The following is a 24271-nucleotide window of genomic DNA, read 5'->3' on the forward strand; positions in this document are numbered from 1 at the left end:
TTTAATTTTCAATTATGACCTCCGTATCATGTTCTACTACTTAAATATAGAAAAATAAGACATTAGCTCATTTATATAAATGGAAGCCATAAATGTACAAGCTTAATTATAGAATCTAGCTCTCAACCCTGGGTTTTGGAAATTATCAGTTTGATTTTGGAAATTATCAGTTTGATTTTCAAATTGTGCTAAGCTTGCTAACCTCATCTGCATAAATTAAGTGGTAATGACATTCTAAGGAACTCCCTCTGGGTATGGAAAGAAATAGAACTAAGTCTTACTTGCCTAAAATATATATTAAGAATGCTCAAGATTAATGTGTACAGGTAAAGAGAAGATGTTTGATTAATCTCTAAGTATAAACATGGGGGGAAATTCTTGCTTCATATCTACAAAAAAAGTGCCATGGCAAAGTAAACATTTCCCAAATATGACTAAAGAAAGAAACATACCCTTTCATAGTTAAGAAAAGGCAGTTCCCCTGAGCTGCAAGCTATCCTCTTCAGGATTTTTGCCTGTCTTCTTTCAGTCTTTATCCCTAGAGTCATTCTTACTGTAATTCTTTTAAAAATTAAAGTGGCCTCATAGACTATCTTGATTGTTTAATACAGCTATCATTTAATTAGTGCTATTAACATGAGCCAGGTCACATCATGATTGACTGATAGATGTTTTTTAAAATTCTTACAATAATTTTAGATAATCATAACCCTATTTTATAGATAAGAAACTGAATCTTTAAGAGTCATTAAGTAATTTGAATGAAAAAACACTGCTGGTAAGTGGTGAAACCAGTATTCAAACCCATCATCATGCTCTTGACTATGAGTGGTAAATTAATCTTTCATTATATTTTTCAGTTGACAGATACTTTAGGGTATCTTATAAACAGCAATATATTGAGCATATAAAATGTGAAATATTTCAAATAGAATCTCACTCCTTTGTAAACTAGGATTTTAAGATTAAAACTAGGTTCTCTGAAAGAGGACAGCACTTACAATAAGATATGATAGCACTAATAATAGAAATAGTTTTCCATGAGTATGAAATGCAGTATACTTTAAAAATTTATTTTAACTCCCACAAAAGAAAATATATCCTTGTGATCACATAAAATATAGAAAAACTATAAAAACATGTTGGCAATTCAATTTTTTATTGCTGCTACGGTATTTATTTGGTATAATTTTTCATTTTCTAAATTCAGTCACTAAGTTTAGTAGAAATCAAAGAAAAACAGTGTTCCCAAAAACAGAACTACTAACACACTACCTTAATCCAGGGTCAATAGAAAAGCAGAAAAAATTAACATTAAAACCAAAACAACACTGATAAAGGCCTAGATATCTACAAGATAATCTGAGAGCTAAGTATAACCTTGACTTCATAAATAACCTGTGGGTCATTCTTAACATTCTTTTCTCTTGATCTGTAAATTCAGAAGCAAGCCTCAGTGCTAGAGATATGGAGAATGAAGACTTCTTATTTCCCTATTAATGCACAGTGCTCAAAGAATATGTAAAATCATTTATAGTAAACTGTAAAGTTTCTTTAAGTTTATATGAATGAGACACTCTTAGAGGAAGCAACTGTCAAAAATGGAGAGATTCCCTTACATGACTTCAAACAAATCCTTGTGAAATACATTTTTTACAGTTCATGTTAATTAAAAATTTACCAACCTATCACCAGGTCCTGCTCGATACCTTGCACCTGGGATCAGGACTGGGTCATCATCACTGTCATCTGTGTCCTGAAGAGCAGAGTCCCTGGTGGATGTTTCTTCATGAGCTGAAGGCCCAGTGGCTTCTGTTTGGAACTGAGGCTCAGGATTGGTGTTATTTTCATTGGTAGCACTCTCAGTGCTAGTCTGATCTGAAGTTTCTGGCTCCTTGGCTTTTTCAGATGAAGCAGATTCTTCTGGAACCCCACAAGAGCGATCAAGATTGAGGTCATTTTTTTCTCCTGAGTTGGAATCCAATGGCTTGGCTGTGAACTTATCTGATTGTGCTGTCAGAAAACAAAGTTGTATGTAACAGGTGGTAATGTGGGCAATATTAATTATTTAACCTAACTTAGGAGCTCACAAACACATTCTAATATGATGTCTAATTCCTCTATAAGGGGAGGAAACTTCCACAATACACTTGAACATGGCCTCTAACTCTAGAGAGATTAACATAGATTAAGGCTTTTTATTTTCCCATACAAAGCAATTATCTAAAGGGAGCAACTCACTTATATTGATATGGTTCTCAACTGGGTTTTCTGCAGATACTCCTTCCTGATATTTTGTCACATCCTCTGACGATTCTTCAGGAGCTTCTGTAAGTAAACCAAATTACAGTCATCCCTTGGTGTCCATGAGGGATTAGTTCTAAAATCGCTGAAAATACCAAAATCTGCAGCTCCTCAAGTCCCTCATATATAATGGCATAATATTTGCATATAACCTATGCATACCCTTCCTTATACTGTAAATTATCTCTATATTACTTATAATACCTAATGCAATGTAAATGCTATGTAAGCGGTTGCTACACTGTTATTGTTTTTAAATCTATGTTCCTTTTTATTGTCATATTGTTATTTTGGGAGGGAGTATTTCCATGGAATCCATGGGCATGTAGGGCCAAATGTATTATTAAATCCAGATTTTTTTAGAAAAGTAAACATCAACTTAATACTCCAGCTTTCCTATGGATAAATGGTTCTTAACCCTTTCTGAGTCATAGGAATCTTTGACATTCAGCTAAAACCTCCCCTCAGTACAAGGCAAATATGTATTTGCACACAAAATTGTACAAACACTATCATGGACGGATGGGCCCACTGCTTCTTCCTGAAGCCCAGGAATTGAGCTTCATGAACTCTATGTGCAGAATCTCTGCTTTAGACTATCCCTTACAGCTGAAATTACCTGATCCTGCATTTTACTAACCTTCCCGAAATCTAAACTTAAAACTGGGCATTTTTCTGCCCCTCTATCATGTATTTGGTAAAATCTAAACTATCATGAACAAGTAGTTAAGCTGACCATACTATAAATTCTGTTTTGGCCATTGAAAATACTTAATTCTGGAATTTAACTGTCAGATGCATGAAGGATCAGTCTTTAATGTTCCTTACTGGACATTTGCTTACCAGATAGCTGTCTTACACATACTTAATTTTAAACTCTGTCATACTAAGGTACCTACACATTTATAAGAAATATAATTCATTTATTCCTTCATTAATCAAGCATTTATTGAACATCTACTGTGTTCTAGTCTCTGTGCTAGACATTAAATTTCATGTAATTGTCATATAAAAATATTCTATTAGAAAAGGGTTCTAAAAAATCCCTTAAGTGGCACTTCAGGTATTAAATAGATTCACTCGTAACTTGTTTAGATTCTATTCCTTTTTCCCCCTCTATAAACCACATATACAACCAAAACAGATACAGTGGATTTCATTGCTAGGTATAAAAATGATAAAGACTAATTCAAACTAACATTTATATCTCATCCATTTACAGTATGATGAACAACTATCCTGGCCACTGTGTCCACAAAGAGGATTGTGCTTCACTGTGTCTCCTCATTTTAACTGCTTAAGGTCCCCATCTTTTGGATTTGCTATCTATCAGTTTAACAGCTGGACTATAGAAGCAAAAGTAATTTATTAAAAACAAGAAACAAAATACAGCATCGAAGGGAACAGGAAAGTAGGTAAACATCCAATGCTGGGATTTTATAACAACAAAAGCAAAATAACACCTTACTTGTTTCACTGTCTCCTTCTGGTGGTTGCACTGAGCTCTGTGGGACCAAAGATTCCTCCTGACCCTCAGATTGGCAATGGCTCCCAATTCCTCTAGAACTTGATGCTATACTGCTCCTATCATCAAAACAAGATAAGTGATTCCACCAAGAAGTTAATCAATATGATCTTTTAGGATAATTTTTATATTTTACAACTAGAGAGGTAGACCAAAAAATTCACAAGTAAAATGTAGGATTTATAATTTTAATAGCATTTGTAAACATCATTTCAAACAAATCGAGACGACTATCATAACACACTTTACTCTTGAAAAAAAGATTCAAAAATATAAAGGGACTGCTTCTTCACTGTTTGGATCCTTTCATTATCTAGTATGTATTTCTACATGTCTCTCTATTGAATTTTAAGTGAACTACATTGTCTCCTTTCTTGTCTTCACTACAGATGGTTCACCATATCCAAATCCTTAATGGTTATACAGATTTTTATCATATGCCCTTCTAGACTCTGTTATTCCAGGCTACTTTAAAATTAATATTTGAACAAAAGCCTGGCCAGTTCTTTGGTCTTTTGAACTGCTCCCTGTGGATCACTTCCAGTTCTGATCTGCTGTTCAAACATGGCAGGTGACTGAGCATCATAGTTGTGTAGAAGGACAGGGTAATATTTTCTGCTTCAGTTTTAATACTCACCTGATGATGACCATAGTTCTATTAGCATTTCTAGCTATAGCAGAATACGAGGCCAATTTTTAAAGAAATAATTTTCAATAAGTATTCTGTGACAAATCATGGCATATGTGTAACAAGAGGACTGAATGAGAAAGAGGACATGTATAACAATCTGACTGAGATTTAAATTAAGTTCATAGAAATGCAACAATTCTTTAAGTTTAAAATAAATGTGAACAAGAAAAAAAGTAAGATTTACAGTAACTTAAAAAAACATTAATTATAGACAAATACCAGTAACTCAATAAACAATACAAACGATCATGGACTTTTTGCCATGACAAAAACTCTTTTAGGCTTACGGCAGAAGTCAACTTGACTTTTTAAAAAAAAGAGAGTACATATATAATATTATTTAACTAAAACTGTATATTCATATGGGTGTATATATGCAGAGAAAAATGTCAGGAAGGCTATGCATCAGTGTTGAGTGTCATGTCAGTAGAATTACTGCAGGTAAATTTTTTATACTGAATTTGTGTGTGTGTGTGTGTGTGTGTGTGTGTGTGTGCGCGCGACAAACATGTATTTCTTTTAAACCAGAAAGGAATATATAGCTATTTTGGCAAAAAAAAGCTAAGGTGGTATATATATATTTATTTTTTCCATTGAGAAAGCTATGATTCAGGCATGAATAAAATGCTTAGTGTATACATTATAGTAATTAAAATATTATGGTACTGAGTAGGAATAGAGACATATTAGTGGAAAAGACACAGCAACCGAGTAAATATATTTAACATATGTTAATATGGCATTTTAAGTCACACAGAAATAAAAAGATTATTCAATAAATGGTAATGAGACAAGAAAACAGCCATGTGGTAAAACCAAAGCTATGGCTTCACGTTATACTTTATGGGAAAATAAATTCTAGAAGGAATATACAGTTTTTGATACCAAATTATAGAAAATATGAGAGGAATATAAGAATCTTTTCCCTTAATTCTAGGAATAACAAGGCTTTCCTATGCATGCTATCACAGGCAGAAACCATAAGGCAAAACCACTGTAAGTAAACTGAAAAACAAACACCAAATTGGGAAAAATATTTGCAACAAATGAAAGACAAATGGTATAATCCTCATTTAATTCTATAATAAATAAATAGCTCTAATAATGCAATAAGAAAAAGATAAACACCATAGAAAACTGGGCAAAGTATCTGAAAGACAATTTACAAAAGATGAGAAATGTAGCTAACAATCAATAAGGGCCTTCTCAGGTGCCAATCAATGTGCTAGTAAGTGCTACGTACTTTCTCTGCATGATCTCATTAAATCTTCATACTAAACCTATGAAGTAGGTTCTATTAAACATGCCCGTTTTCAAGGGAGAAAACTGAGATTTAGAGAGATTCAAAAACTTGTCAATTTCAGTCCAAGCTCTTAGCATGTTCTATTGGCTCATCTGTTGCCAAAGAAACTAAAATAAAAGCAAGAGACAATCCTGGTATAGATGAAAAAGTCTGTATACTTTTTTTTTTTAAGTTCTGCCTGTTTGGTTTTTTTTTTTTTTTACAATGAATGTTGAATACTTGCATAATAATAAAAAATGCTAACTGCTTTTCTGACAAAGAAATAAGAAATTGATGAATGAGAATATAATTCATGGTCAGTTTTTAGAGAAGGAAAAGTAGCATTCAAAAGAAGAATGGGACTAATGATTTTCTCTGAAAAAAAAAAAAAAAAAAAAAAAGCCCAAAAAGTTCAGATAAGATTCTTCAGAAGATGCCAGCTCCTTGTGTACAGAATCATGAGAATGGAAAAGACGTGATAAGTACGATGACCTACTGTCACCTTAAATTATGTATTAAGAAAAAGGGCCACAAACACCACAATTTTTAAATGGTCAGGCACTAAGACTTATAAAGTCCTACTGGCCGCACCTTCAAATACATATCTAGAATCCAATCACTTTTTTTTTTTAAACCACCTCCACTGCTCCCATCCTTGTCTAAGCCACCACCACCTCTAACCTTTCTTACTGCCATAGCTTTTTAACTGTTCTTCTGGTTTCTACTGATGGCATATGCTCAACACAATAACCAGAAATAACCTTTTCCTTTTAAATATCCTCCTCAATTTCCTGGCTGACCTTATCTACTACTCCTCTCTCCACTGGTCACTCCACTCCCGCTACACTGGTCTTCTTAAGATCCTTGAACAGACTAGGTCTGATGCTTCTGCTTCAGAGTCTTTGTACTGGTTTTCTCTCTGCCCCAAATGCTCTTCCCCTAGATATAAATACGTGGCTCACTCCTTCTCACTCTTCAAGTGACATTTTGCCCAAATGTCACCTTCTCAATAATGCCTAGGTTTCCCAATCACTTTTACCTGCTCTATTTTCCTCCACTGTCCTTCTAACATACTATATGGTACACTTATTAATTATGTTTATAATAAACTTCCTCCATCTAGAATGTAAGTTCCAATAAGGCAGGGGTTTAAGTACTTTATTTCACTGATGTATTTCCAATATCTAGAATAGTCCCCGGAACATAGAAGATACCCAATAGTATTTTAAGATCCTACTTAATCAAATATTTTAATATAAAATACATACATACATAAACACAAATGGAAACCAGTGAATTTAAATAAAAGTAATATCACATATCAACATATAATTCATTACATATTAAGACAATACATAACTATATTATATTACATATATTATAGTAACAGATAACATGATCATATATTAATATACAATTAAATATTTAATATATTAATATATTAATTATGAATAATTAATATATTGTCATTAAACAATTGGTATAATTATATATTAACAAATATATACAACTATATTATATATTAAGAAATACTATATCAATATATTAACTAATATATTACTATTCCTAAATTTAAAAATTTTGTACGCTCTCTCAATCAAATGGTCATGAGACAGTGGGAAAGAGTATAAAAAGCTTACATAACTTGCTTTTCTCAAATGTAAAGTTTCATTAGATTAATGAGCAATAAATATGATCAGAAACATTATTAAAGAGAAGCTATATGACCATTAAATAAAGAAAAAGTTCAACCTTACTAGTAATCAATTAAATAAATACTAAAAGTATTTTTAAATCAAATATAGAAGTTAAAAATAAATAAATATATTGAACACTAGCCTGGAGACAGTAAATCGTATACTTCTATATGTGTCTAGTAGGACTATAGTAAGTAAAGATTTCTTTTGGAAATAATTTGGCAATATCTTTTAATCTAGATATAGTTCATTTCAGAAATATCTCTCAAATAATCTTGAAGGCAGGAAAACGCTTCATAAGCAAAGATATTCATTAAAGCCTTATTTGGTAAAAAATGGTAAACAAATTTACTGCCCAATTAAATGAAAATGGCTAAGTAAACTATAGAACATCTACTTGATGGACTATTACACAGCTAGTAAAATAATATTTATTAAAACTAGTAACATGGGAATATTTATTATAAAGTCAAACAAATGCAGGGGAGAATACAGTATATTTAGTATCACTAAAATTATATTCTAAAACTCAAAACAAAAATCATACATATACACCTACCTAGGACCACGACTGCAAAAAGTCCCAAAATGTTTATATTTTTGCACTAATTTTAATTATTAATTATTATTAGTATTATCTTTTGCATTTTCTATCAGAAGAAATATTCTAGGATGAGCAGCACCGGCATCATCTGGAAAGTTTTTAAAAATGCAAATTCTCAGACCCCCACCCCAAACCTAATTCTGAGAGTGGGGTCCAGTAATATGCATCTTAACAAGCTCTCCCAGTGATTCTGAAGCACACTCAAGTTTGAAAACCAATACCTTATAGCAAAACAAAACATAAAGATGATGAAGTGTTAAAAATTAAAATCTAATACAATCCTACAAAATGGCTAAGAACATCTTTACAAAAATATTAACTTACCATTCATCTGTAAAGTTCAGTTTTATTGTGCTTGTAGTTGTTCCTTCTGTGCTGTAGTGCAAACTTAAAACTGGTTCACCTGTCCCTGGTTTGGGGCTCAGCTTTTCATTATTGTTATCTGAAAATTGTGTTTAAAACATTTGAAAAAGTCTCTGAAACCAGTAAAAAGATGACATTTCCTAAAATTTATAAAACTTATATTAGGTTGTCCTTGTCATAATTCTTTTTTCACATCTGTTATGGGTTTCATTTAAAGTTTGAAGGCATGTGTTGTGGAAATACTCTTTTATATTTCAAAGTAGCACTACATCAAGTTCTAGCTTTGTGTACATGACTCCCTTTGATTCAGATGGAAATCACACACATTGAGAACCATATTTAGTCATCAGGGGAATCAAAAAGTATTAACATGCAATGACATAGTTACAAACTGGTACCCTTATTTAATGGAATGCTCATAATTCCTCAGTTGCTTGAGCATCAGTAAGAACTAATTTTGGCTCTTTCAGAAACACTGAGATGTAAGATACAAGGGCTCTGTGAAAAGCGGTTTGGCAAAAACTTTGCTGCAATGAAATGTTATCAAATTCCTTCTGTTCTTTCAAACTCACAGATCTATAATTTAGGGAGGAATCACAGTCTGCACCTGATGGGGAAGAGGGTGGTATTTATAGTGCTTTGATATTTTCTAAAATATACTTTGTTATATTTTGGTATATTTCCGTTTCTCTTCCTGACTAATCTTGCAAGGAATTTGTTTAATTGTGGAAACAGCAATTTCATTTTAAGAGCCTATAGATGATGTCTATAATACACATCTATCTCAATGTATGAAATCTTTTTTAAACGACAAAATCAAGAAAGCCTACACAAATTAATAGAGTATTTAAAGCTACCTTCCCCACCTGCCAAAAAAAAGAGTACATGGATATGCAAAGACATAATTAAACAGAGCTTTACATATTTTTCATTTTATGATGAACAACAGTTTGGGAAACATTAAAATACATAGGGAATACAAATGGATACATAATCAAACATGTCACATTTCTGCCAGTTGCTTGCAGAAAGAAAACTCTTCTGTGAGATATCTTTTTCCTTGATACCAGTTCAAGGACTGATTTAATACTAAAAATAAACCTCTCTTGAAAAATAACAAAGACAATCACAATTTCATAAAAGCAAATTTACTTAGGATTTTTTTTTAATTATTGGATCTACTTTCTATTGCAATGAGGACTTATATCTTTTTTCATTCCTCTTGAAGATGTTGCAGCACACATTAAGAGAATCTCAGCTGGGATCAGTGGTGGGAGGAACCCTTAAGCCCAGGAGTTCGAGTCGAGTCTGGGTGAGACCTCATCTCAAAAAAAAAAAAAAAAAAAAAAAAAAAAAGGGAGAATGTCATAGAACCTCTCTTCTAGCCTTTATTCTGTGAGAGGACAATTAACAAGACTTCAAATACAGAAATGCAGTAGAAAAGTATTCCACAAGAGTCAAGCTGATAACAAAACTTAATATCAATTCCTCTGTCTTAACTTCCAACTCATGAGAAATCCTGTCCTACAGAATTGCTATTTGAAAATAATGTGAATTATAAACCTGACATCCCATATGGTAAAGTCACTTTGTTTCTGTACTATTTTTGTTATGATTATGTCTTTGATTTAAACAACTCCTGGAAATAAACTAATAACCCATTCCAACTGTCAAAGATTTAGTATTACATTCAGTGTTTTAGAGGAGGTATTTTACCAAATGGCATTCTGATAAATAACTGAATTAATAGACCTTTAGCTTACAGAAATGTATTAAGGAAACATCTGCCCTATCCTTGACCCTCTTTCAAAAACTTGCTGTTTGCTAGTCATTTGTCCACACAGTTTCCTCTTATTCTTTAGTTATGTTACTGAGATTTTTGTTTCATCACTGCTGTCTTTAGGCTTCTGGAATAGATGAAACAGACAGCTAAAGATTGGATGATTGGATGATTAAGGAAACTGAGAGGCTGAGTTGGGGCTAGTTTTTTCATTTTCTCTCTTAATATTTTATAAAGTGTTTTGCTGTTTATTTTTCTTTTAAGGTAAAGACAGTAGAGAAAACAAAAGCAGATGTGAGAGAAGTGTAAGACTGAATTTCTCAGATCCACCTTGCTTACAGTTAAGACTTCTTAAGTTATGAGAAGCCTTGTGGAATTTAAATGATATATGAAAACTTTCCTTTTCAGGAAAATTTAAGAGACAGTAATAGATATCTACATGCTATGACTATAGGAATATATTACACAAACTATTAAGAGATCATAACAGAGCAGAAAACATTTATACAGGTTCTCCACCAAAGGCAAGAAGCTTCCTAAGATGGTTAATGATAATTAAAACTTTCTTCCTACAGTATCTACTACAAAGTTTTTTTGTTTTGTTTTGTTTTTATTTTTTTTGAGATGGAGGCTTTTTGTTCCCCAGACTGGAGTGCAATGGTGCGATCTCGGCCCACTGCAAGCTCCGCCTCCCGGGTTCCAGCAATTCTCCTGCCTCAGCCTCCAGTGTAGCTGGGGTTATAGGCACCCACCACCACACTTGGCTAATTTTTGTATTTTAGGAGAGATGGGGTTTCACCATGTTAGCCAGGCTGGTCTTGAACTCCTGACCTCAAGTGATTCACCCACTTCGGCCTCCCAAAGTGCTGGGATTACAGGCATAAGCCACCATGCCCGGCCTACAGAGTTCTTATTTAATCTCTCAGGAATATAATCTACATATTACAAAACATGTCAAATATTGGTAATATTCATTTAATCATAAAATGATTGATTATAGTTGATAGAATTTGTTCATTTGTTAATGAATTCATCAGCCTTGTGTAAAACTAGCCTATTACTATAAAAATAACATGAACTCTTCTGTTAGTCACAAAAACTTCAGGTCCCTGAGTGTAGTTATTTCCTCGTAGCCTACACTTAAGTAAACAGTGTCTCTGGCAGAAAGACAACACAATGAAGAACCTGGTTTCTTCAACTCCAGGTTGTTTTGTTTTTGTTTTTGTTTTGAGACAGAGTCTCACTCCGTCGTCCAGGTTGGAGTGCAGTGGCGAAATCATGGCTCGCTGCAGCCTCAATTTCCCAGGCTAAGGTGATTCTCCCACCTCAGCCTCCTGAGTAGCTGGGACTATAGGCACATGCCATCACACCTGGCTAATTTGTAGTAACTTTTGTAGAGACAGGGTTTTGCCATGTTGCCCAGGCTGGTCTTTAACTCCTGGGCTCAAGCAATCTGTCTGCCTTGGCCTCTCAAAGTGCTGGGAGTACAAGTGTGAGCCCCCACACTTGGCCCAACTGCAGTATTAGTGACAGTATATACTCCAAGGTTTAAATTCATCTCCTAGCCTTTTTCCATTTCACTGTCTTCTTTAATTCTAGTTTGTTTGGTCATATACAACCTATCAGGTTACATTTTCTCAGGAATTAGGATTCCTGGACTACTAATGAATGCATTCACTCTTTGTGATAAAATGCATATTCTAAACTACAAATGTCTTAAGAAAAACCTACTTTAATGATTTTAAAAATCAAATATTTTTACTTTATTTGAAAAAAAAATTGTAACTATTTAAATGTTCCCAACTTCTGTCAGCGGTTGGATCAGCAAACACATTCTAAAAATTGTATTTTTCAAAGTCTTATTTACATAATGCACAGATATGTTACTTAAAAGGTGGATTTTTATTTAAAACCCTTAAGGTTTAGAACTTCACGTAAACACACAAATAGCTTTATGTAGAAAGCCATCATATTAATAACTGTAATTTATTGAGCATTACTATGAATATATATCAATTATAAATGTGTGCCAAGATATATACATTCCTTTAAAAAAATCTTTGTAATCAGTATTGTCATCTCCATTTTACAGATGATGAACTGAAAACAATAAGCTTAATTTTTTCTCTAGTTACGGACTTTTCCTCCCCCACTCCATCCTTTCCATAGACAGGGTCTTGCTCTATCACCCACGGTAGCGTGGTGGCACCTTCATAGCTCACTGCGGTCTCAAACTCCTGGGCTCAAGTGAATCTCCTGCCTCAGCCTCCCAAGTAGCTAGGATTGCAGGTGTGTGTCACCATGCCCAACTTCTTTTTTTATTTTTTCTAGAGATGGAGTCTCACTATGTTGCCCAGGCTGGTCTTGAACTCCTGGCCTCAAGTGATCCTGCTTCCTCAGTACTCCAAAGTGTTGGGATTACAGGTATGGGCCACTGTGCCTGCTGAGGTTTCTTTTTATATGAAGTTCCTACTTAATACACAATCTTAGAAATAATCTGACTACAAAGACAAAAATAAGATTACTTAAATAAGTAACTATTTTAATTAAGAAATATCAATTGTTGATGTTGTTACTCCTCAGAAATAAATAATTCATATCAACAACATTAATAACTGGTTAAGAGTTCTGGTAGCCAAAATTATCACTTTGGCATCATAGTATAGGAAAACTATGTTGTATCTTCTTTTAGGGCACTTAAGAGACTGAACTATTTCTTCCACTAAAAACATTACAGGAGAATATTTATTTGTAGTGTGCTCAGCACACACACAATATAGTGGGGAAAAAATCCCTTTTAACTTGTTCAACACTGCTAAGTTTTTAGATAGCGATTCTATATTGCTCAGTAATTATGGTTATTAAGAACAACTGATGACATCAGCAGCTTAGAGTGGTCTCTATGGAGGCAAATTACCATTTATTTGAAACATGCTTCAGAAGCACAGCAATGACCACATAAACATCAAGATAAAAGACTGTAAAGGACTTCATTTTGGGGGATTAGAAGTGAAAGGTCCATAACTTGAGATTCAGGAAACCAACTTAAAAGATCCTTTTCAGAAATGCTACTAGAGACCTCTCAGGATAGTGCATTGGCTCAGAAAAAAAATTCAGAATAAGCTGAAATATAATTTGAAAGCAGTTTCCTTGAACTGTTATGTATTTAATTAGGTATCTTTCAAGTCTTTTGCATAACAATCACAAAGTAACTATTTTTTGTAATGCACACGCTGTGAAATGATTTAATCTGTACATTTCCACTACGAAATTATAATCATGAGGTTCTAAAAAATGCTCAAAGACATACAAAAACACATGTGATAACCAAAGTAAAAAAAAAAAAATGCTATCTGAGTATTTTATATATTTAAATACTGTTCAAAATGTTGGTATAGATCTAAATATCCAAATACTAATAAGGATGTTCAGACTTTAAGCTGGGATACCCCTGGAGAATCTATCTCATATGTAAATCTAAACCAAATATTCAAAATGAAGATAATTAACTAGGGTATAGCAACAATAATTTCTTTAGAACCACCATGCCCAACATTTTTCTCTGCTGTTGGGTCCCTATTATAACTTTATAATCATACATTAATTAACTATAGTAGTTTAGATAAGCTGTGGAACATATGAAAATACAATACTGTTTACCTAATGAGTTTTCTATTGTATAACGATGTGTGTATGATTATATAATGATATTCTAATTCCCACTTCATTATACCAAATATTTTTTAAAAACCAAAGCAAGGTGGAAATAAAACATATGGTGAAATATTCTGAAAAAATAATAAAGTTTAACTATCTCCCCACATTCTGCACTCCAACTTACTAGACTTGTATAGAAAAGGCAAATTTCTCAACCACAGTTTTTAAACCAATGCAAAATCTTCCATGTTCATAGGTCAGGGAATCCACAACTTTTTTGTAGATTCCAGATTAGAGGATCTCCAATTCTCCTTCCAACTATTTGTATAAGGAAGCACATCTGGATTCAAAGTGGAGATGCTGCTTCTAGGAGTAGACTGCTAACAGAGAAGATCTATCTACCCTACAGATAACTGTGAGGCAACACATTTCATTCTAAAAATTGAGTGCTTACACTAGTGCAAATCTGGCTTTATAAAACAGAAGTGATACTATGCAAGCCAAAACGAAACAAAGTGCAATTTTAGTACAGATATTTATTAGGAAGTCCGTTCTCTCTAATGTTTTTAACATTCAGTCAAATTTTCTTCTGGCAATCACAACTCAACTCTATGTCAATTATAATAATTTTAACCCAAGAACTTTTTTCATGACATAACATAGAAGTGTGAATTGAACTTAAATATGTGATTTCGATACATTTAGATTGAAATTGTGCTTGGTTCCACATTCCTACCAGTATTTAGAATTTATGGGTTGAAATGTGGTAGCCATTTGACCTTTGCTTCCTTTTCTCCTACTTCAGAACTAGTAGTTTTATATACCTCTATTCATAAACGTCTCCTATTCCTATCTCACTTTCAGTCTAGAGGGAGGACAGTATAGAATGAAAATAAGTAAATATGCCCACGCCATGTGGCACATGAGTCCTGCCAAAATCCTTTTCCAGTATTTCTTTTCATGACTGTTTCCTCAGGTATATTCTCCTTTACTGGAAAAAAAAAAAATCAAGTCTGCCTATCATAAATAACACTCTCATTTTGTAGATAAATTAACAAGTTAAAATGTGACTTCCAAACGAAAACAAATGAGGTAGACAGTTTAGGAGAACACTCCCTTTAACCACTTCCCCTTCCAGTTACTGTCCTCCTAGCTTATTGTTTTGAATTGCTTTTCTTCTCATTTCCATTTTTTCGTCTCCTGCTCTAAAATCTGGCCTATGTCTCTATCACTCTAGTGAAAGTGTTCCACTAATGGGCTCAATCACTCCCACATTGACTAACTTAGGGGATAATTTTTTTGGAGCCAATTTACTTGACCTTCCAGCAGACAACACTCTCGTATTTGAAAATTTCTCTTGATCACAAGACACCACGCTGTTCTATGTCGCCATCCACCTCTCTAGTTGCTCCTTCTCAATCTACTTTACCAGCTCTTTGCTGGCAAAATCTTTTAATTTTAGAATTTTTCTGATTTTTCTTGAGATGTTTTAGCTCTCTTACTCTGTCCTCTTCTTTCTACTTTCATCCTAGTTAAAATTCCATCTAACTTCATGGCTTCAGTTAACATCTGTATGCAAAAATCTCCCAAATTTCTTTCTTGAGCTCTGATATCTTTTCTGAGCTCTATATCCACACAATCAACTACCCAACCGATTTTCAACTTGGGTATCTCATACAGATAACTCAAACACAGTATATTCAAAACCGAGTTCATGATCACCTACCCCTACACGTCCCCACCCATGCTTCATCCCTTTTCCAGGGCTACCTGTTTAAGAAAATAACCGTTCACTTAGTTGTGCTCAATCAAAACATGAGCTACTCTTGCAGTGGCTGAAAAAGTCACCTGTTAATCTCCATCAGTACCTCCCACAAAGCACCATAAATAAATGTATAACCTAAGTAAAAACAGTGTATTTGTTTTACAAAAGATTTAAGACACAAGTCCTGGCCTCTGCAGACTGCTATTTATTACTAAACTATCTACATAAGAAAATTCTGAAGTTGTTACTGCAACTTATACTCTGGATTCCTCCTCAATCCCTGTGTCATTCAATCTACCACCAAGTCCTGTTTATTCTACATCTTAAATATTTCTTGAATCTCTTCACATCTCTCCTACCTTACTTTTATCACCAGATCAAAATCTCTATTACCAGGAGAACTTCGTAAGTGATTCAGTCTCTAATCAATTCTCCATACTCCATTCAGAGTATCAGGCCATAGCCATACTCCCTAATTTAAACACTTCATTAGCTTCCCTCTGTTCTTAAAAATGCGAAACCTAAAAATGTCCAAAAAGTCACTTTGTCCTGCATACTGAGGTTCTCCTAGTCATCCTGTATGTGGCTTCTCAGAGGCTCTGCATATGCTATTCATGCTTCCCTTTACTCATGCTCCTTCACCTAACTTATTCAGGCTCACCTTTCAGATCTCAGCTTAATGTCTCTTCCTCAGGGATGCCTTATTTGGCCCTCAACTGGAGGGAATGAAGGCCCACTCTCCTATGTTCCACACTGAACCCTGCTATTTCCCCTTTCTTATGTAACACTCATCCCACTTCTATTTATTTTTTCATCCATCTTTACTGTTAGATCAGGCAAAGCAAGTGGTTATGATCACGGATGTCAGAGCCAGACCTCTTGGGTTTGAGACACGTTTCTAACGCTTACTAGCTGTGTGCAACCTTAGACATGTTTCTTTTTTTTTTTTTTTTTTGAGACGGAGTCTTGCTCTGTCACCCAGGCTGGAGCGCAGTGGTGCAATCTCGGCTCACTGCAAGCTCCGCTTCCTGGGTTCACGCCATTCTCCTGCCTCAGCCTCCCGAGTAGCTGGAACTACAGGTGCCCGCCACCACAGCTGACTAATTTTTTGTGTTTTTCATAGAGACGGGGTTTCACTGTGTTAGCCAGGATGGTCTCGATCTCCTGACCTCGTGATTCGCCCACCTCAGCCTCCCAAAGTGCTGGGATTACAGGCGTGAGCCACCACGCCCGGACTTAGACATGATTCTTAACCACCCTTTGCCTCAGTTTCCTCATCTGAAAAATGGGGGTAATAATAGTACCAACCACATATGGTTGTGGTAAGGATTAAGTAAATTAGCATATAAAAAATTGCTCCAAGCAATGTTTGGTACAAAGAAAATGTGGTATTAAGTGTCTTATGTTGTTGTTGCTGTTATTATAAATCAACTCAATGCTCCCAGTACAGAAGACAGTAGTGTTATTTATTCATGCACCCTAGTACCTATCCCAGTACTTGCCACAAGGTAGGTAGGCATTTACATATCAGTTGAATTAATGAAGTACAGACATACAAATATGGCTCCACCACTTATTTCACTCATCTTTACATATTTCTTGGAGTCTCAGTTTCTTCATTAGTAAAATTAAGATAATTCACCTCATTGTTAGCACAAATTAGATGATGCATGTTAAATTCTTAACACAGTGCTAGTCACAAAAAACTCAATAAATGTCAGTTATTTTTATGATAAGACAATTCTAAGTTAAACAAACTGGAGGTATAGGTTTGATCAGCAGAAGAGTAGAACACAAGAGCATATGCAACAAAAAAATTAAATAGGGTTTAACTTCCAAAAGATCAAATATATCATTAATTGGAACAATCAAGACCTAGTAGTTGGGGATAGGAAGAAATTAGTTACCTCATTCCAAGTAACTAAGTGATAACTAGTTCTAAGAAATACAAAGAATTTAGAATGAAATTTTATTTCAGTAACTTATTATTTCACTAGAATTTAAAATATACTATTTACGGATGTATTCCAGTGTGGTGAATATTGAACTTATATTCTTATTAATACAGCAAGCTTCAATCACTAGATATTTATTTAATAAAAATTAGAATTGTCAATATAAGTTTAAAATAATATTAGATAATAGTACTAAAATGAAATTTCAATTTGGTGATAGTATATAATCTTAAGGTAATACATATTTAATGCATGGCAGGTCCAACTTTTCCATTTCCCAATCTACCTTAGTAGAATTAGTAAAAATCTGTTTCACTGGTTTTTGATTATCCACTAGTCTCCTATAGATGAATGTTTCACAAACATCAAAGACAGTCAGCTTATATAAAATGATACATAGTGGAAAATTAACATTCATATTTTTCATACCTACAAATTAGTGTTTATATTTCTTTAAATCTATAACAGAAAATTAGTGCCTGCAGATGCACAACTGCCTACAGACATAAGTTTCAAACTCGATGGCACTGTCAACTTCCACTTAATGGAATCACTGTAAGGAATAGAAAGCAAATTGTTTCAATCATGGCCAAAACCTAAAACTCAGACAAAATTACTTTCTTATATCCTCTCAAAAGTTAACTGTTCTCAAAAGAACAATTATATATTCTTTTTGCTGTTGTTATTTTTTAAAATAAAATAAGGGGGAAATTGCTGGCCTACATATTTTTAAGAGGAAAAATTTGTTAAGTTTTAATAATATAAACAAGGTAAAATAAATATATGTCAGAAGAGAATTTTTCCTCTTATAGTAGACAGATAAAAAGGAAAACTAAAACTACCCATTAAAACATATTGTTGAAACTAAACAAGATGCATGATGGACATTATTGTGCTTATTCAAACAGAATTTCACTTTATGCATAATTAGCACAGAAATGCCATCAATGTGTTTACACACAACTCCAAATTTGGAGAACACTGAAAATTATTTTATAATAGGATACAATTAATAACAATGTGCATGTTATACATTTATTTCCCTACAATTTTGTTTCTTAAAAAAAGTAAAACTATTGAGACAACCAGGGAGCTGCATTAATGAATGAAGATTCAGGCTAAACATACTTCTATCAAATTGTGATTTTGTTAAAAATTCAGGACAAATAAGCAAAGACACTAGTTGCACTCAACCAGTTTAATACTGCATACAGTTATTCAAAGAAAAAAATTTCTTCAGTAACCAAGTCCACTAAAATTTTTAAAAAATTTTATTAGTAACATTTTTGTCCTTGGTAATCCTTCCAAGTAAAGAAATCTATGAAAATGCTATGGAAAATTAAACAACATATAAAATCATTTGGGCACCTGGAAAATGATGAAGAAATATTTTGTGACATAAACATAAAACTGAACTATCAATTTTTAAAAAGCATTCATGTTTTGTTAAAAGTATGAAAAAGAAATTTAAAATATGCTGAAATAATCATTAGTCAGAGATATATTCAAATAGGAAACCTATTAAATGTACTACTTTTTCCATTCTCCATGGTAAAACTGAGAACAAGAATCTTGGTAAAGGTTAAAATTTTGAAATAATAGCATATCTGGGGACATCAACTATCCCTTACATCTTGAACACACAATCTTTCTATTTACTCTATAAACATGCTCAGTTTTGAACCTACCACCACCTATACCTGACATTATCTTTGCTCTTTCAATTCTTAATTGAGCTTATGAAAAGAGACATACCAAAGTCTCTACCTTTTTTCCCCAAACCTTTCTCCTCAAACCACTACTATCTGGCTTCTGCTTCCACTACATCATATCTCAAACTACAATGTCAAAGCAATCACGTTGCCAAATTTAAAAAATGATTTATCAGACTTTTTGGGAGTTGGTATCATTGATTTACATGGCATTACTAACCTGTCCCTCCTTGCACTTCTTTTCTCCTGGTTTTGGATATGGCATTCTTTCTGCCCTGCATACTTCTCTGATCATTCCTGTTTGGTCTCATTAGCTAGATCCTTTTCTCTACTTGCTCCTGTAGTGCACTCTACTCTTCTCACACTACTCACACTACCCTCTTTTTCTAGACAATCTCATCCACTCCCATGGTTTCAACTGCTATCTATAAACTAATGATTCCTTACCTTTATTTCTACCTCAGATCACTTTGGTGACTTCCAGCATCATACAGCCATCCAACCATCTATGAGATCTCTCCACGTGGATATCCAAAGACACTTCAAACTTAACATTAAAAAAAAACTCACATACTTTCTTCTCCCCTCAAATCAGCTAGCTGTTCCTCCTAAAGTCTCTATCTTGGCTGATGGTTCATTATCACCCTATCAAGACACCTGGTTATCATACTCTCATTCATTTCTAACTTATCAGTCTCAAAGTCCCATGAATTCAACCTTTCAACTATTTTTAAAATCTGTCCATTCCCACTTCTCACCACTATTGCCTTAGGTGGGATCCCTCATAATCTCTTAGGTGGACTATAGCAATGGCCTCTTACTTGTTCTTGGTGTTTTCAATCTTACTCCTTCCAATCATTTATAATGTTGCCAAAATGATCTTTCCAATATGTAAATCTGATCACATTTCTCCCAAGCTGAAGTAATCCCTACAGCTCTTAAATAATTGCTTAAAGAATTCATTTACTCACTCATTTAACAAATATTATTTACCACATAATGTATGATTTTAGGCACAGAGGAAATTATAGTAAATGAAAATATTTAGAGAATATGCAAAAAGGTAGATACTAAACAATCCCCTAAATAAATGTATGATTACAAATGTGACAAATGCAATGAGGAAAAATAACAAGTCACAAAGGAAGAAAAAGAGGAGACTTACTAGAGATTGTGAAGTTATATTATTCTTGAGAGAGTAACATCTCAGTGAGTTTAAAAAATGAGTAGAAATTGCTCAACAAAAAAGTAGTTTTGGTAGAGGGAACAGCATGTACAAGGGATGTACAGCCTGTACAAGGGATGTAAAAGAAATGAAAGTAAGTCTATTTGGCAAGAGCTTAGTGAATGATGGGATAGTGGCCTGAGACGAGATTAGAGATACAGAAATCAAGTCATGTAGGTTTTGTAAGCCAAGGTATGGATTTGGGTTCTTTTGAAAGGCTATGGGAAGCAATTAAAATGTTTTAGGCAGATGAATCACATGATTATATTTACATCTTGAAGTTTCACTCTGGCTGCCTGTAGAGAATAGACTATAGCCTGAGTGGATGTGAGAAGACTAGTAAAGGGATTATTCCATTAATCTAGGAGAGACAAATGGTGGTGGGCAGTCTCTATTAACTTTTAGAAGTTATCTTTAGGTAATGTGAGCCTGCAATGTGAAGTTCCCAGTACTTTAAAAGTTATAATGCTGATGAACAAAAAGGTATGTAAAAACTCAGGATTTAATTAACTAGATATATTTTCCACCATTAGAACATTTCTGCTCAGAGGTCTTATTACAAAGCTACATTTCTGATAGTCTACTACGGTGCAGCTTCTGCCAAAGCCACTCAATACTAACCTCTTACATAGCAACTCTACTTACATGACTAAAATGTATATCATACTTTACATAGCCAAAAAGATAAAGAACCACCTGATTTCTATTTCCAAGCTACTCAACCCTAGTAAATGGCCTTATCACTTACCTACCCAGGCACTGATGTAAAAAATCTGGGAGTTAATCATAATTTTTCTCTTCCTCTCATATCCCATATCATATGTAAATTGTCAACTTAAATTGAATATAATATTAAATGTAATGCTATGAAAATTATTGTATGTGATTAACTAGAATATAAATCTGGCTATAAAATCTCTGATAGTGATATATTATTAAATCCATATATCCTTAGAAAAAAAATCCTTTAATTATAGAGTAGTTATATACAGTAGTCTAATATAGTAGGCTATAGTTGTGTTTTGCCTTAATTATTCTTCACTGTTAATACCTCTGTAATAAACATATAAAATAACACATGCTTAATTCCTTAGTTTGCAAATTAATTTACCAATTCATTCATTCATTCTTTCTTTCTCAAGAACAGAAAACCTTATAGTAATACAGGTCATCTCAGGTCCATAAGGAGTAATTTAAGATCAGAAATTCATCTCAGGTCCATAAGGAATAATCTTTTTTTTTTTTTTTTTTGGATACAGAGTCTCACTCTGCTGCCCAGGCTGGAGTGCAATGGCGCAATCTCGGCTCACTGTAACCTCCGCCTCCCAGGTTCAAGTGATTCTCCTGCCTCAGCCTCCTGAGTAGCTGGGATTACAGGCACGGGCCACCATGTCCAGCTAATTTTTATTTTTAGTAGAGACAGGGTTTCACCATGTTGGCCAGGTTGGTCTCAAACTTCTGACCTCAGGTGATCTGCCTGCCTTGGCCTCCAAAAGTGCTGGGAATACAGGTGTGGGCCACCACGCCTGGCCCCATAAGGAATAATTTAAGATCAGAAGTACAAAAGAAGTTTTCTAATTCACTTTAAAATTAGTTTCTGAATATTTCTCTAAGAATATAGTTTAAATTACATCTATTTCACACCAAATAAGTACTACAGCAATATTTAATTTCCGCATTACTATTGACATATGAGTCATCTAATATGTAAACTTTCAGTCAACCAAATCTTATGGCTTTAGTGCTAATTTTTAAAAAAATGTTTTTGAAAGGAACATTTGTAAAATATATAAAGGCAATCATCTGCGTTTTTTCTTTTCTTTTCTTTTTTTTTTTAAAGAGATGGGGGTCTCACTCTGTCACCCAGGCTGGAGTGCAGTGGTACGATCATAGCTCACTGGATCCTTGAACTCCTGTGCTCTAGCAATCCTCCTGCCTTAGCCTCCCTATTAGCTGGGACTACAGGCATGCACCACCATACTCAGCTAATTAATTTTTTTTTTTAAGAGACGGGGTCTCACTATATTGACCAGGCTGGTCTCAAACTTCTGGGTTCAAGTGATCCTCCCGCCCCAGCCTCCCAAGTAGCTGGGATTACAGGCGTGTGCCACCACGTCCAGCTATCTGCCTTTTTAAATAGAGAAAGTGAAAATCGTGTTAAGTCATTCTTAAAGACTTAACTAAGATTACTTATCATACTTTGTCACAATATATTTAAAATACTTCATTAAATTCTGAGGTGAGATAGTAAAACATTTGCGCTAACACTAAATAGCCTTTTTAGTTTTTAGCCTTCCTATCTCCAGCCTTTTCAGATGTCCCTTCATGTCAGAATGTCTTCCTCTACTAATCCTTCTCTGTGCTGTATTTGATCTGCTAGTAATAAAGCCTGATAAATAAGTAACCCGTTTATTTCATCAGGCTCTATTCAAGGCTTGGAGATTGATTCTATACCTTTCCCACGTTGAAAAGTACAAGTGGAAGTGGGAGCTTCTGACTGACAGCTTTTGAGCTTACCTCTAGGTTCGTAACTGTAGTCTTTAGTTAAAGCTACCAGGAATTTGGCTACTAGATAAGTGAGACATAAAACCAAGTATCATTACTAAAGCAATCTAGTAATATAGAATATCACTGTGTTTAAATAACTTATCCTACATCAACAACGAGGTAGTATTAACCTCACACCCACAGTTCTACACAATTTTATGACAGATACCTAGAATTTAAAAAATGGACATAGTTTACATCCATTATAATTTTGTTATAGGGAGAGAGTTCAAAGTTGGCATCAAGGGCCAAAGTGAGAAATTAGCTTACATAGAAAATAATCTGTATAGGCCAAAAAGACCTTTTATGTACAATACCACCTATTGTAATTTGGTCCACAAAATACTGACTATAAGACCATAATCAAAATGAAATGCTACGAAAGGTGTGAGAGAGCTTAGTTTATGCATTGCAATAAAGCTATGGATGGATGGGCATAGCGCATCTCCTGTTGCACGCACCCTGTTGCTCGTCAAGTGACATGGATCCGAGCTGTTTGTTAACCACAGAAGAAGGAGAATCTGAAACAAAAATGAGATTTCAACTTAAAAGTAAGCAGCAGAAAACTGCACAGCAATGTCATGATCATCTCTAAGCTTAAGAAACAAACGTATAAGGCTGCGGAATAGAAGTAAGTACTGTGGTGTGATTCCCAAGCAGTGAGTAAGCAGGGCCATGTGCTTAAGATATGTTATTCCACGCAAGTATTTAGTAACTTTGAGAATGAGTTGAGAAACTATTCTTCTATTTCCATGCATACACTTTTTATCAAATTCGTATACCAGAGGCACAAGGTGCAAGGTAGATATATTAGAAATGGGGTAGCTAGTTCACTACATACAAGACTCCTTGCCCTTCTCAAACTCCCTCTCCAGCTCCTTAAGATGGTTTTCATCCTGCCGTGGAGGATTCGAAGCATGAAATGAAATGCTCACTATACTTTGAGAGATGTTGTTTGCTGTACTGTGGGCTGAACAAGGAGCTAACATCAAGATATTATACAAAGAAAATGGTTTATAAGAAAACTATTCAATGAGGTAATTACCATTACAGAAACATGCATGACTTTAAAAACTCTACAGTATATTGTGCATATTAAAACTATACTATGTAAAGGCTCAAGTTTCTTTAGCGTTACCTAGTAGGGAAAGGAAAAGAGAGACA

The 24271-nt window shown here is 34.1% G+C and overlaps 1 protein-coding gene across 31 annotated transcripts in view; it reads right to left on the reverse strand.

Annotated features, from left to right (window-relative positions):
* Positions 1–24271, reverse strand: part of DCAF6 (DDB1 and CUL4 associated factor 6) — a 135000-nt gene that overhangs the window by 26799 nt on the left and 83930 nt on the right. For 20 of the 31 annotated variants that reach the window (XM_019026237.3, XM_055365291.2, XM_019026232.4 and 17 more), the window contains 5 exons: positions 23569–23628; positions 8428–8545; positions 3773–3888; positions 2242–2328; positions 1686–2013 (listed from right to left, as the gene is read on the reverse strand). In XM_019026237.3, the coding sequence (XP_018881782.3) occupies positions 1686–2013; positions 2242–2328; positions 3773–3888; positions 8428–8545; positions 23569–23628 (709 nt within the window). The remainder of the gene's footprint in view (positions 1–1685; positions 2014–2241; positions 2329–3772; positions 3889–8427; positions 8546–23568; positions 23629–24271) is intronic. The other 11 variants (XM_019026242.3, XM_055365308.2, XM_063711218.1 and 8 more) reach the window with 1 other exon arrangement.

This window comes from Gorilla gorilla, chromosome 1 (genome assembly GCF_029281585.2).
Source record: "Gorilla gorilla gorilla isolate KB3781 chromosome 1, NHGRI_mGorGor1-v2.1_pri, whole genome shotgun sequence".
Lineage (NCBI taxonomy): Eukaryota > Metazoa > Chordata > Mammalia > Primates > Hominidae > Gorilla > Gorilla gorilla.